Source organism: Hyaena hyaena, unplaced genomic scaffold (assembly GCF_003009895.1).
Source record: "Hyaena hyaena isolate Hyena2069 unplaced genomic scaffold, ASM300989v1 scaffold_93, whole genome shotgun sequence".
NCBI classification, from domain to species: Eukaryota; Metazoa; Chordata; class Mammalia; order Carnivora; family Hyaenidae; genus Hyaena; species Hyaena hyaena.
The window spans coordinates 1,362,139-1,376,692 of NW_024080724.1; the positions used below are offsets into that span (position 1 = coordinate 1,362,139).

The following is a 14,554-nucleotide window of genomic DNA, read 5'->3' on the forward strand; positions in this document are numbered from 1 at the left end:
AAATGCATTCTAGTTTTAGCTGTGGCAACAGAAATGTTACATATTTGCCAAGTTGGTGTGAATATGTGTGCCTAAACTCTTTTCAGAAGCTGAGACTTGAAGGATTAAAGTATTTGTTCAGTTTGGGTGCCATATGTAAGAGGGATGTTGACAAGTATATAGTGTCCAAAACAGGGTGGTCAAAACAGAAGTCTTAAATTGACATGTGAGGAACAGTTGTCAAACTGGTCGGGTTTAACTTAGGAACACTTCTGACTGCCTGCAAGTGCAAGAGGTGCCCCGCTGTGGAAGAGAGATCACCCTGTGATTCTCTTTCGAGGGTAGAGCTTGGAACGGTGGGCGACGATTACAGTACGGTGAGGGAGATTTCAGCAGTATAATGAAGGAGTGCCTTACATATACTTAGCACTTTGCATGTACAGAATGTTGGCACATAGATCCTGTGAGCCTCATGGTGACTCTGTGAAATGGAAAAACTTTCTATGTGAATTGCTGCCTCTAAATAGCAAAGTGTTGGAGGGGTTCAGAGATTGAAAGACCACCTGATCAGAATATTTTAGAGAAGCCCTGTATGAGGAAGGAAGGTGTGGAATAAAAGGTCTTTAAAGTCTCTATGCTTGTATGGATATGAAGACTCATTGTAACTTTTTTCTGTAGATTTTGGTATCAGCTGTGGGCTGTAAAGCCTATATTTTTATTTAACAGATCACACAACAAATATTTATTGATAACCTATTGTAGGGCCTTCCTTCTTAACTAAGGTGTGCATGTGGCATTGCTGGTAAGGCAGCTGCTTGTAAATAGAACTTTGGTAATGAATTTGTGGAAGTTAGAAAAGGTGTGTGTTAGTTTGCAAACTGGTCTGGTATACAGAGGGCAAGAGAGACCAAAGAGAGAGGCCACTCCACATTGGTAGGTGGCAGCTTTAATTAGCAGGGGAACTTGGGAGGCTTGTCCTGGGTGGCTTCAAGATGAGCAGGTCTCTGCACCCACCTGCCACATCTTAACAGTTTATATAGAGGCCTTGACTGGGTTCAGTCACATATTCAGGTAACGTGGTCTCAATGACGCTTTATTTCCCAAGGCTTTGTCCTTGGAAAGCTCGCACCGTGGGACTGATGGGCAGAATGTACATTCCAAGAACAGGGCAGGGCGTGAGGAGTCTCTAATTGCCCAGGTCTGGCTCGTGGGTCCACTGGCCATCATGTCCTCCCCGTTACTTCCTTCAGTGTGTCTCCTTTGGGAGACCAGTTAGAAAAGGCCCTCATCTTCTGGGCTGACTTAGTTTGGGCCAGGGTTCATGGCTTAAAAAGTGGTCATGGGATGCATTTTGGCTCCTGTTTGCCCCCATGGCCAGATGCCTTTGCACAGGGGAGCTTGTACAACTCTATGTGGCTGACCTATGGGGGTAGAAGAAAACAGGGGAAATGATTAATATTTTCTAACAAGTTTTCTTTGTTAATTTTTTTAAATGTTTATTTTTGAGAGAGAGAGAGACAGAGAGAGAGACCGAGCATGAACAGGAGGAGGGGCAGAGAGAGGGAGACACAGAATCTGAAGCAGGCTCCAGGCTCTGAGTTGTCAGCACAGAGCCTGACGCGGGGCTCAAACCCACAAACTCTGAGACCATGACCTGAGCTGAAGTTGGATGCTTAACCTACTGAGCCACCCAGGTGTCCCTCTTTGTTAATTTTTAAAGATCTTCAGCATAGCTGAGAAAATCAAAATGGTTTGTTTGAGTCATTTGCCTATAAAGCAAAGCCTGTCAAATGCTTTTATAATCTCGAACAGAGGTTCATCAGAATAACCAGGAAGATGCTAGGGGAAAGTGGGGGTGTAGGGGATCTAAAGTTTCAGACTTTTAGTTACAAAATAAGTCATGAAGATGTAATGTACTGCACTGTGACTAGTTAATTATACTGTACTGCACATTTGAAAGTTGCTGGGAGATTAGATCTTAAAAGTTCTCATAAGAAAGATTTTTGTAACTAGGCAACAGATGTTAACTAGTCTTATTGTGATCATTTCACAATATGTATGGATATTGAATCCCTATGTTGGACATGTGAAACTAATACAGTATATCACTTATACTTCAAAAGATACATGTGCATGTATGGGTTCTTATGTGTGTAGGTATGTACACACATATGCATGTTATTTCTTAACTCTGTCCATAGAAAGGGCCTTGAAGCAAAGATAGCCGAGTAGCAGTGAGCATACCTGGTGTCCAGGTCTTGGACTCTGATACTGTTCCCCCACTAAAAAGAACCAAGGTCCTTCAGAGAAATAGCTGATTCTAAGGTTGGGGCAGGATGGCTACAAAATGGGGCATTTTATAATGCCAGTAATATGTAAGTATTCAGAATGTAATAGAGGGACATAGGAGCCAGCTTGGAGGGGCTTCTGCTGGCCAAATCTGAGATAATTTGAGCACCGAAGTAAATAAGGATACCAATAAATTACATACCACTGGAAAAAAAAATAGGAATCCATGAGTCTATATCAATAATAGATACATGAATGAATGAATGAATGGCTGGGAGGGAAGGCGCTCATGGACAGTAGACTGCCAACTTCCACACGGTAAATTTAAAGGGAGTGACAGAATTGAAAAATCATCATGTACATTTAAAAGTTCTCATCATGAAGAATTTTTAAAATTCGGATAATGTCTGCACATTTTATGGCTTTTGATTAATAATGCTCTGCAGTAGCCTCCTAACCGGTATTTCTGACTGCAGTTTATCTCCATTCTAACACATTCTGTAATCAGGTTTTTGAAGATCACATTTTTATCTTTTCCTTTTGTCTATAGCTATGCCCGTCTAATGTTTTATAAGGAAGAGTGATATTTTTGTTAGAGTTTGGAGATACCTGGAACTGAGGGATGGTAGACTATTGAGTGACCTTGTGGTGTTGGAAGTAGGTAAGGGAAGGCAGCAGTAGGAGGATGTTGAACAAACTGTGAACAAGTGACAACCCCCTGCCTTTCCCACTGGGAGCTGGGTCGGTGCTCAGAGCTGGGGCTTGGTGGTAGCAGTCATCCTGAGGAGGCACTAGTAAAACATAGAGATTTGCTGGGAGAACCAGTTCTGTGGGATAAAGATCCCTCGCTGGGTGTTTGAAGTCCTTAAAAAAAATTGGGCTTTACCCAGAGTGGTTTCTGTGCTGGGAATTGAGGGTATGTAGCTAAATATGATCTCTGCCCTCAAGTTTATAGTCTTGTGGTGGACACCGGTGTATTTGTTCTGTTTGTGGCAGGGGTGGGGGTGGGCGGGACAGAGGTCAGGGAAAGTTTCCCATTTGAAAGTGAATCCTGTGTTGTCTCTTGTAGTGTTGATGTGCTCTTTGCTGCTCTTCCCATGTTACCTGTCAGTGCCCCTCTTCCTGTCCATAAGCAGCCCCTCCCTCCGACTCTGGGACTAGCCTCCTTCCTCTCGGCCAGATATGTTCCCCACAGATGTCTACCTTCTGATCACATTGGAACCCATGATATATTACCTTCTATATCAAAAAGGACTTTGCAGATATCTTTAAGGTTAAAGACCTTGGGATGTGGGAGATTAGGCTCTGTTGTCTATTACCAGTGGGGCCAGTATAATCACAGAGATACTTAAAAGTGAAAGGCAGGAGAGTCACAGGGACATGTGATGATGGAAGAAGCCAGAGTGATGTGAGAAACTGCTACTGCCAGCTTTGGAGATGGGCAAAGGGAGTCCTGGGTCAAGGAAGGCAGGCAGCTTCTAGAACTGGAAATGGCAGGTAATAGATTGTCCCCTAAAACTTCTGGAAAGGAACGCAGCCCTGCATACACCTTGACTTTAGCCCACTGAGACCCGTGTCAGACCTACAAACTACAGATCTGTAACTTAATAAATTTGTGTTGTTTTAGCCAGTAAATTTGTGGTAAGTTGTTACAAGCAGCAATATAAAACTAACACCAGTACCTCACACATAGGTTTTGGGTTCAAAAGTATTTGATGAGTTGATAGTTTTTTCCTTAAAAAAGTTTCAAGATAAGTTTAAGACTACTTAACCATGTTTTGTCTTTTCATGTAAATGTATTTGTGTCAGTTATAAAGTGCATACTGACAAATTTAAGATAGGGGAAGATATACCATTCTGTCATAAAAAAAGGAAACTTGAAGAATTAACCTTCTTTTCTTTAGGACCTGTTATGGAATTTGATTATGCAATATGTGAAGAATGTGGTAAAGAATTTATGGATTCTTACCTCATGAACCACTTTGATTTGGCAACTTGTGACAACTGCAGGTACGTACTTCAGACAGTGTTCTCGGCTGCTCGGGTTTAATGTGTGCATGCAAATTTAGGGCAAAACAATAATTAGAGCCATTGGGTTTAATATTTTCTTAGTAATTATGATTTTTGTTTGGAGTGTTTCCTAAAATTTCTGTGGTTTCCATTTTGCTAAAGAAATTTGGGAAGCCTGTGCTTATCAGATTTCTGATATGTCCCATAAACAGGAAGGATGGACCAGAGCTACGTCGTCTCCTTTCTGTGGGCCTGGTGGGCCTTTACCATCTCTCAGTAGCAGGTTCCTAACCTCTGTCTTCCCACAGCCGCTAAGGGTCCCTGTGTCTTACCCAGTGTGTGTAGACACCTTGGTCAGAGGACTGGGGCCTTCTGTGAGAGGAGGGGAGTGGAGCGTCTCCAGCCGCCCCCCTGGCCCTTTCAGAGCACCGCCTTCCATGCATGCTTTACTCTTCTGAATGGGCAGGGGGAGAAGACATGAGGAAAGCTCCCATTCTTCTCTCATCCTTTTTGTTCTTCTTGCTGCTACCCTTTCTTTCTGTCACCCCACGATCATGCTTCTCACTCCACATGGTTCTGTCCCTGCTGTTTGCCCCAGCCACATCCTGTGTTGCTGTCTTTCATGCCTTAAGACCCTATCTTGGATTCCTGCTGAGCCCTCTTACCTGTTCCCTGGTCCTACTTCTTGGACCTGCTGCCCTAGACCAGCCGCCCACCTGCCTGGAGGACTTGGCCTTTCCGAGTCCCTGCTGCAGCCATCGGGAGACCTCCCCATTGACTTGTCGCTGTGTAGAATCCTGAGAAGATAGAGTGGGAGAGGTTTCTGGTCTTGTGATTGGATCTGTGACTATATAACATTATATAAACTCTGTTCCCATCGACACATGATGGTTAAGGTCCACAGTATTGTCACTCTTTACGGATAGCTTTTGGGAACAAAATTACCACATGTAATATTTCCACGAGAAAATGGAAGCAATTGATAAAATCACTTTAAAGAAAGTTGTGGAAAGTAGTCTAGAAAAATATTTTTTAACTCTAAAGTAATTAGGATCACAGCCCTCCATTCTGTTTCCTTTCAATATCTTTGAAGATTTTAATTTTAGTACAGTGTTATTTACCTGTCCCCTCCTTTAGCATAAACTTCCAGATTATTTAGCTTTCATAAAGTTATTCCTGATATTAAGTTTCCCCTACCTGATTTGTCCCTCGTTTCAGTAAAGACCCAACTTTATTGGCTGTATCTCTGCTTATCCAGTGTTTAATTCTAAATCCATTTGGCTCTCTTGTTCATTCCATATCCTCAGTTCATCCCCTTGTCCCCTCACCCACTTCTACTTCAGCTGAGGCCACCATCAGCCCTTGCCTGGAGCATGGCTCTGATGGTCTTCTAACTGGCCTTTGCACCATTGGCCTCTTCTACGTAGATGTTTTAGTTAGAACTTGTCAATGGTTTTTACTTTATTTTTTATTTTATTTTTTAAATGTTTTATTTATTTCTAGGAGAGAGAGAGAGAGACAGCGTGAGCAGGGGAGGGTCAGAGAGAGGGAGTCACAGACTGAAATAGGCTCCAGGCTCTGAGCTGGCAGTCAGCACAGAGCCCGATGCAGGACTCGAACCCACGAACCGTGAGATCATGACCTAAGTGAAAGTCGGACGCTTAACAGACTAAGCCACCCAGGCGTCCCCTTGTCAATGGTTTTTTTAATCCATCTAGAATGGAATTGTTTCACTACTGCTTACAGGGCCCCTGCCTGTCTCTAACTTGATCTCCCATCGCTCCTCACCTTTGTCCCTCCCTTAAAGCCTTTTGGTCACACCAGCTCATTGCAAAGCACATTCCTGCCCTAGAGCTTCTGTTCTCTCTGCTTAGGATGTTCTTTCTCCAGCTATTCATATAGGATATCTCTGACTTTTTTTTTTTTTAATTTTTTTAAAATATTTTTATTTATTTCTAGGAGAGAGAGAGAGAGAGAGACAGCGTGAGCAGGGGAGGATCAGAGAGAGAGGGAGACACAGACTCCGAAATAGGCTCCAGGCTCTGAGCTGGCAGTCCGCACAGAGCCCGACACGGGGCTCGAACCCACGAACCGCGAGATCATGACCTAAGCGAAAGTTGGACGCTTAACCGACTAAGCCACCCAGGCGCCCCCCCTTTTTTTTTTTTAATGTTTATTTTTTGAGAGAGAAGGAGAGAGCAAGTGAGGGAGGGGAAGAGAGAGGGAGGGAAACCTAGAATCTGAAGCAGGCTTTGGACTCTGAGCTGTCAGCACAGAGACCAGTGCGGGACTTGAATTCATGAGCCACGAGATTATGACCTGAACTGAAGTCGGACACTTAACTGACTGAGCTACCCAGGTGCCCCTTGATGTTCTCTGACTTTTTAAGGGCCTTGCTCAAATGCCTCCTTATGGGGTGCCTGGGTGGCTCAGTTGGTTGAGTGTCCGACTTCAGCTCAGGTCATGATCTCACAGTTCATGCGTTTGAGCCCCGCCTTGGGCTCTGTGCTGACAGCTTGCTCAGAGCCTGGAGCCTGTTTTCGGATTCTGTGTCTTCTTCTCTCTCTCTGCCCCTCCCCCATTCTTACTCTGTCTGTCTCTTGTCTCTCAATAATAAATGTAAAAAAAAAAAAAAAAAATCAAATTCCTCCTTATCCAGGGCCCTCTTTGATTACCCAGTCTATCAGAACATTTCTGTTCCTTTGCCATACTTTGTGTTCCTTTATAGCACTTGTGTCTGTCATTATGTTTGCTTATTGATTGTCTTCTAACCAGAATCGGAGCTTCTTGAAAACAAGGCTTTGTATTCCTAGTACCTTGAACAATATCTGGCATGGAGGTGGAGAACAAATAAATGAGAAGAACAATGTAATTGACTATATCTCCATTTTTACCTTGGCTTTGAAAAAGCTCAGAACCAATTGGAAACAACTGTGTTGGGACAGTTGGACCTTGCATATTTCTATTCTTTATAGCCCATATACTGACTTTATGCTTTGATTTATATTTTCTTACTCATTAAGTCTTAGTTCTCATTAAGAACTTACTAAGTCATTTCATATCTATTGTGGAAAAGAGGGACTTTAGGTAGAAAAGAAATTCTTAGAGTGTTAAATGACCTGGATCTACTGCTAATATAATCTAGCTTTACCAAGTAAGTGTTTTTCTGTTAGGATTTTTATGCTGCTAACTTGACCATGAGAGTTGAAGGAAAAACTGTTTTATGTTGTGGCACACATGCCCTAAGTTGTTGGACTTTCTGAGAACTTAATTAAAGTAGCTAACTTAGTATTGGACTTCATTTGTTTTCAGAGATGCTGATGATAAACACAAGCTCATAACTAAAACAGAAGCCAAACAAGAATACCTTCTGAAAGACTGCGATTTAGAAAAAAGAGAACCAGCTCTAAAATTTATTGTGAAGAAGAATCCTCATCATTCGCAGTGGGGTGATATGAAACTCTACTTAAAATTACAGGTCTCTGATGAGTTATACTCCTGTTAAACCCTCGGTCAGGTGAAGTTTTAACAATAAACTGGTGGTAATTAGTTTAGTTTTTGCTTACAGTTAAAAAGATCCTTTTACTTTGTTGTTTTGCTTATAAGATGCAGTTATTTGTAATGACATTTAATAACATTATAGTTTTTGGTGTGGTACTTTGGGTAAATACATTACTATGGGGTAATGTTACTATGCATTTAGAGAACTAAAAAACTTGGGAGTTATGAGTCAGGCCCCATTTCTCTACCCACCCACCCTCCAATGAAAATCTTTAAAAAGTTTCAGGAATTTCACAAATGCCGGAAATCTAACTCCACCTGGGAAATAATCATTGGAACCCTGTCAAGTGTCCTTGTAACACTACTGTGTCTCACAGTGGATCTTCCCCACTCCTCGTGTGGTGGTAGCGGTACAGGTGCGCAGAGATTACCCACACCCACAAAGAGTCACTAGCAGCCTCCTGTATCTATCCCAGAATGGTACGAAGGTTATAAATTTGTACCAGTATATAAAAAGAAAATTACTGGGAGGCATTGCTTTAGAGCAGTTTGATTAGAAAATACTAGAAAATACTAGTATCTTCAAATAAAATTAATGAGAAGCTGCATTGTAGGAACACCTGGCTGGCTCAGTTGGTAGAACATGCAGCTCTTGATCTCAGGGTTGTGAGTTGAAGCCTTATGTTGGTATGGAGCCTACTTAAAATAAAAATTAAAAAAAATTTTTTAAATCTTTATTGTAATAACCATTTATTGAATTTTATTAAACCTAAGACATTGTCAATTAGAAGAGTCACTATTTTATGTACCATTAACAATGGAAAAATGCCAACCCAATGCTTTCTTACCACTTGGAACTTTTATTTTACAGTTACTGAATAATGCCATCAGACTTAGTGTATACATATATATATATATTTTTTTTTTCTGTACATCATGCTTGTGCATACATAAATAGGAGAATGCAAGTACAACAGATTTATTAAGATATTCCTAAACTTCTTTGCATTCAGAGTCCAATTCTTTTGAACTACCTTTTTACTCAGTTGTTAAAGTACCAGAAAGCAGATTGCTGCTGTAGCATCTTCAGGGGTATTAAATTGTGGAAAATGTGATGCTTTAGAATTTAGGGAATGCCAGTATATCCCTTTATTATGTTAAGAGGAAATTTGAGCTTGGCTACCTTGATTGATATTTTGGTCCCCTTACATTATTGAGAGAGAGAGCCTAGCATAATTCTTAGTATGTATGTGAGACTCCTAAAGGTAAATAAAGAGTAAAGAAAACTATAATGCAAAGTTTTTAAACAAGAATAAAGACTTTTAGGTCATTCAGGTACCAGAGTTTAAAAAGAAGTTGATACTCTAAAGATCAGAAGTTAGTCAAGTGGATGGAAGCTGTAATGGACCAAGGAGGGAAGGAATAGTGATGGTGGAAGGTTTTTGGAGATGACCTCATGTTGAGATGGGCTGTGGCTAAGTTTTTTGGTGAGTGTGACAAAGCTCATCAGACCCACTGATTACTTGTACTTCTTTGAATTTATGTGAAATTTATGTACTTCTTTGAATTTATGTGAAAACAATGTATCCGAGAAATAATTATAGTCAGAGGACAACTTTTCTATATATAGTCTAATTAAGTATATTTACTGAGGCTTAAATAGAAGTATTATTGAGTTTCTAAGCACTATTTTTTTAAATAATTCATTTTTAGTTTATATCCAAGTTAGCTAGCATATGGTGCAACAATGATTTCAGGAGTAGATTCCTTAATTCTCCTTACCCATTTAGCCCATTCCCCCCCCGCCACACCTCCTCCAGTAACCCTGTTTGTTTTCCATATTTAAGAGTCTCTTATGTTTTGTCCCACTCCCTGTCTTTATATTATTTTTACTTCCCTTCCCTTATGGTCATCTGTTTTGTATCTTAAAGTCCTCATATGAGTGAAATCATAATAATATTTATCTTTCCATGACTAATTTTGCTTAACATAATACCCTTCAGTTCCATCCACATAGTTGCAAATGTCAAGATCTCATTCTTTTTGATTGCTGAGTAATACTCCATTGTATGTATGTACACACACACACACACACACACACACACACACACACCCCACATCTTCTTTATCCATTCATCCATGGATGGACATTTGGGCTCTTTCCATACTTTGGCTATTGTTGATAGTGCTGCTATAAACATTGGGGTACATGTGCCCCTTTGAAACGGCATACCTGTATTCCTTGGGTAAATACCTAGTAATGCAGTTGCTGGGTCTTAGGGTAGTTTCATTTTTAATTTTTTGAGGAACCTCCATACTGTTTTCCCAAGTGGCTGCACCAGTTTGCATTCTCACCAGCAGTCCAAGCACTATTTTTTTTAAAGTTTATTTTGAGAGTGTACACTCAATGAGGGGAGAGGCAGAGAGAGAGGGAGAGAGAGAATCCCAAATAGGCTCCACACTGTTAGCACAGAACCCAACATGGGGCTCAATGTCACCAACAGTGAGATCATGACCTAAGCTGAAATCAAGAATCGGATACTTAACTGACTGAGCCACCCAGGCACTTCTCTAAGCACTATTTAATCTCTTAAAAATTTTTCAGATATTTATCAAATTGCCTTTGAGTGAGATCATGTTCTGGTGCTCATGGATTTAATTATTATAACTTTATAATACTTAACAATTCTGAATTACAGCTTATTTAAATATGGATTCTGTGTTGTAGATTGTGAAGCGGTCTCTTGAAGTTTGGGGTAGTCAGGAAGCATTAGAAGAAGCAAAGGAAGTTCGACAAGAAAACCGAGAAAAATTGAGACAGAAAAGGTTTAATAAGAAAGTAAAAGGTAAGTAGCTGCATTGATCTCATTCCTGACTTGCAAAAAGACTTTAATTTCTTCTTGTTTAAAGATCTGTCACCAGTCGATTGGAATTTTTTTTTGTAGATTGAAGAAAAAAAAGACTTAAAGTTTGCCCTCAGTAGGTAGGTGTTTGAGGCTCTCAGTGCAAACCTCACAGTACTGCAGTTCTAAAAAGCATGTAAGTCCTTCTCTCAAAGTGAGTTCTGTTTTATGTGGGAATAGTGGTAGGATCAGGGGTGTCAAGGACATGACATCAGTTCAGTCTTCATGAAATATGACTAACAGGGTAATAAAAATTAAGGATATCCACCAACAAACTTCTCTAATTGCTTACAATGAAAAAATTCTGCCTCAGTGTTAATCATCTAATTTAGTAGCTAGAAAGAGCCTTCTTGTATCAGTGGGTCTAATCCTTTTTCCTTTATATGTGAATAAAAGATCTAGAAAGGTAGAGTGACTTGTTAACTAGATGATTATTAGCGAGGTGGGACTGGAACCAGGCTTTCCTAACTGAAAGTCTGCATTTGTACATTCATTCCTCTCTCCAGACATCTGTCTGTCCATTCCTTTGTCCATCTGTCTCCGTATTTGTCCACCCATCCAGTTACACATAATATGCGTAAATCTGTCGTCATCCATCTGTCCATCAGTGCATCCAATAATTAGTGTCAGCTATGTTCCAGGCACCATGCTAACATAAATGCTGGGGTCAGAGTTGGTCAGGAGAGCAAGGCCAGTAAACTTAATATCCTATTGGAGCGTGTTAAGTACTATGATGGTGGTGAGCACGGGGTGCTCCTGGAGCACTGAGGGCACTCTTTGCTGTACTGCAGAATCCCTGGAAAGAATCTTACACAGTAGGACTCCTACAGTGATTGTAGAGCCCCAGTGTGGTGTCAGGTGTATATAGGTAGCACGTAGTTTGCATATTTCCAGAACTATGTGTATACTGAATTGATCCCCTTAAAATGAGTGTCTTAGCCATAATAACTTTGCTGATGTTTTTAGGATTTAGAAGAGGTTTTTGAATATAGTTCAGATGTCTTAAAAAAGAAAACAATTTTTTTGAATGTAAGTGTGTCTTGTTTCTTCTTGTGAGGATATTTTTTTCCTCTTTTCATCGTAAGATTAATGCGTGTGCAGTGCAGAAAAGTTAGGAAACTGCGAAGAATTTGTATTCTACTACCCAAAGACCATCAGTAGTGATGTTTTAATGTCTCTTCTTCCAGTTCTTTTCTATGCATGGACCCTTTAAAAATATTTCTTAGAAAAATAGGATTTTATGAAGTTAATTCAAACCACTTCATAACATCCTTATTTATATATTTATATAAGTTATAGTTACTTCAGATATCAGCTCCTGAATCAGAGGGTAAGCACACTTTTATGGCTTTGTGAGGTTTCCTGTAGCAAACTATGCCATATAAAAGCCTTTCATTGAAGAATCTTCTCCAAATTAGCCACTGCTGTCCCAAGTCATTGAAAATACCTGCAAAGATCAGCTGAGAGGCTTTGGAAAGACTTTTAAATTTAGTCCTTTTCATCTTTTATTAGGCTATGCTCTGCCTTATGTTTGACTCTAGCCCTTCCTTCTTCCAGCATTGAGGAGAGCCTTGAAGGGCAAAGTAACAGAGGGCTTCTCACTGGGTATGAAAGAGGAGAGCATAGTTACAGACTAATTACACCCCAGCCTGGGGTTTTTATGAACTCCAGCTATCCTAAATCACCTCAACTCTTTCCTCGCTGCTGCCTCTTTAAGATACTTTCCTGGTGGTGTCTTGGTACAGACAATAATATATGGATAAAGGAGTTAGAAACAGACCTGCAGAGTGATCAAATACTTTAAAAAGGAAGGCTCTCTGTAGTTTTTATTTAGATACTATTTCCCTATTTGGTCAAGGTGCCTTCTTCTAAAGGTGCCTAACTTTCTATAATTGGACCAACAATAAAAGATTATGGCATCTGTTTTATGCTTTTTGCTATAAAAATTAAGATAATCCTATAGATGGACTATTGATATGAATAGAACAGTTCTTTTCTGATTTTACACAGTTTTCATAGGTATTAAATATAATTGACTGTTTTTCTCACTATATTAAATTGTTGCCATTAATCACCAGATAAAACTGTGGATTTTCCTTTTCCTTGAAGAGTTCAGATTTGCCCTGAATTTTTTCTTTGACCTGTTAAGACTGGTTTCTTTAATTCAGTTCATTTCCTGTTTGGATGAAGCATGTCTTTTTTTTTTTTTTTTTTAATGTTTTATTTTATTTCTGATAGAGACAGCATGAGCAGGGGAGGGTCAGAGAGAGAGTGAGACACAGAATCTGAAACAGGCTCCTGGCTCTGAGCTAGCTGTCAGCACAGAGCCCGATGTGGGGCTCGAACCCATGAACCGTGAGATCATGACCTGAGCCGAAGTTGGATGCTGAACTGACTGAGCCACCAGTGCGCCCCGAAGCATGTCATTTTGAGGAAGTTTTTCTGAGTGGTTACAGGAGTGGTATATTTTCCAAGTCTCTGTAAATCTAAGAATGTTTTTCTGTTTCCTTTGTATTTAAAAGCCTGAGTTCTATCTCAGTTGTATAAGCACTGCTTTATGTCTTCTGGTGTTTAATGTGCAGAGGTCAGTGCGATACACTCTTTAATTATGGCTTCTTCTTGTTGGTTTACTTCAGAGGTTGGTGAATATGTTCCAGTCCTCCTGACTAGGCCACAAAGGGCTGAGAGTGGAGTAGACACTGTAGAGATTAGAAACAAGGACCCTATGCAATTTGCTCAGAACAGAGAGGAATAAAAGCAAGTCTAAAAGTCTTTTAGTTGAAAAGAAATTGGAACCTGGTTCCTCAAGAAGCTGACACAAAGCTTACTTCTTAATGGAAAGGTAAGAGATTACATTTACCTGCTTTCAGAATATGATCTACTTTAGCAGTTTGAGAAAGAATTGATCTCCCTACAGAAGAAATTTAAGTATAAATAGAATAAAGTATTTACAAATACGAAGTGAAAGACAGGAATTGTCAGCAAATTCAGATTGTTATAGATCTCTTAAATCCACGAAGGCAGAAGTAGAAGTGATGGCATCACTGCTGCTCAGTTTAACTGGATTTCAGAAAATGCACTGTGTGCCGGCCTTGGTATTGGACGAGAACTTTCATTTGGTGTAAACACACAGAACATTCTGGGCTTGCTTGCCTCTCCACAAATACAGTGGAGATGAGTGTAGCTTTAAAGAAAAGCGTCGTTTCCTCTCCTCTAGTACTGGCAGAGGTTAGCCTTCTAAAAAATGCAAAACGATTCCTCATTGGTTGTCACTGTGCACTTTCTCCCCAAAAGAGGTGGGTAAGAAAAGCCGGCTTGGGGGCTGCTCCTAAGTGTATGGGGAGTTTACAGCCAGGCCTGTGGTTATATGGGTGACCATTTCCAGGCTTCTGTCCACAGAGTTTGAAGGACACAGGTCTACGTTATTCTGCTTCAGGTTATGGAGGACAAGATAAGATCAAAGCTTCATGTTATTTTGACATTTCCCTGTGATGTTTTTCCCCCTCTAGTTAGCAAGGAGCACCCTGTGTCAGAACTTCTGTCCTCCCACCAAGCGTTCAGAAATGTTTGGTCTCCTTCAGCTAGTTCTGTTGTCCATTTACCTCAAAAGCAGCATTGGGCTTCTTTGAATACAAGCTGCCTCTTTTACAAAATTAAGATATTAAACCAAATAAAATACAAGTTTTAGAGTGGCATAAATGAATTTTTTCATTGAAACAAGGATTTAGGGGAAAACTTCTTTGGGTACAAAGCATAAGCAGTCTCTGAAGATATCCATAGCAGGACTGGTTCCCGTGGACACTTGTAAATGCCCAAGAGAGGCAGCCTGCAGCTTTCTGTGCTGTGCGCCTCCAGGCCGGGGTGGTAGTGGT

The 14,554-nt window shown here is 40.4% G+C and overlaps 1 protein-coding gene across 5 annotated transcripts in view; it reads left to right on the forward strand.

The window, feature by feature from the left end:
* The window catches only part of XPA (XPA, DNA damage recognition and repair factor), a 71,340-nt gene that overhangs the window by 50,932 nt on the left and 5,854 nt on the right, over positions 1-14,554 (forward strand). For 4 of the 5 annotated variants that reach the window (XM_039234767.1, XM_039234764.1, XM_039234765.1 and 1 more), the window contains exons 3-5: positions 4,173-4,278; positions 7,591-7,756; positions 10,508-10,625. In XM_039234767.1, the coding sequence (XP_039090698.1) occupies positions 4,173-4,278; positions 7,591-7,756; positions 10,508-10,625 (390 nt within the window). Of the gene's footprint in view, positions 1-4,172; positions 4,279-7,590; positions 7,757-10,507; positions 10,626-13,318; positions 13,525-14,554 lie in introns of all 5 variants that reach the window. The other variant, XR_005528840.1, reaches the window with a different exon arrangement.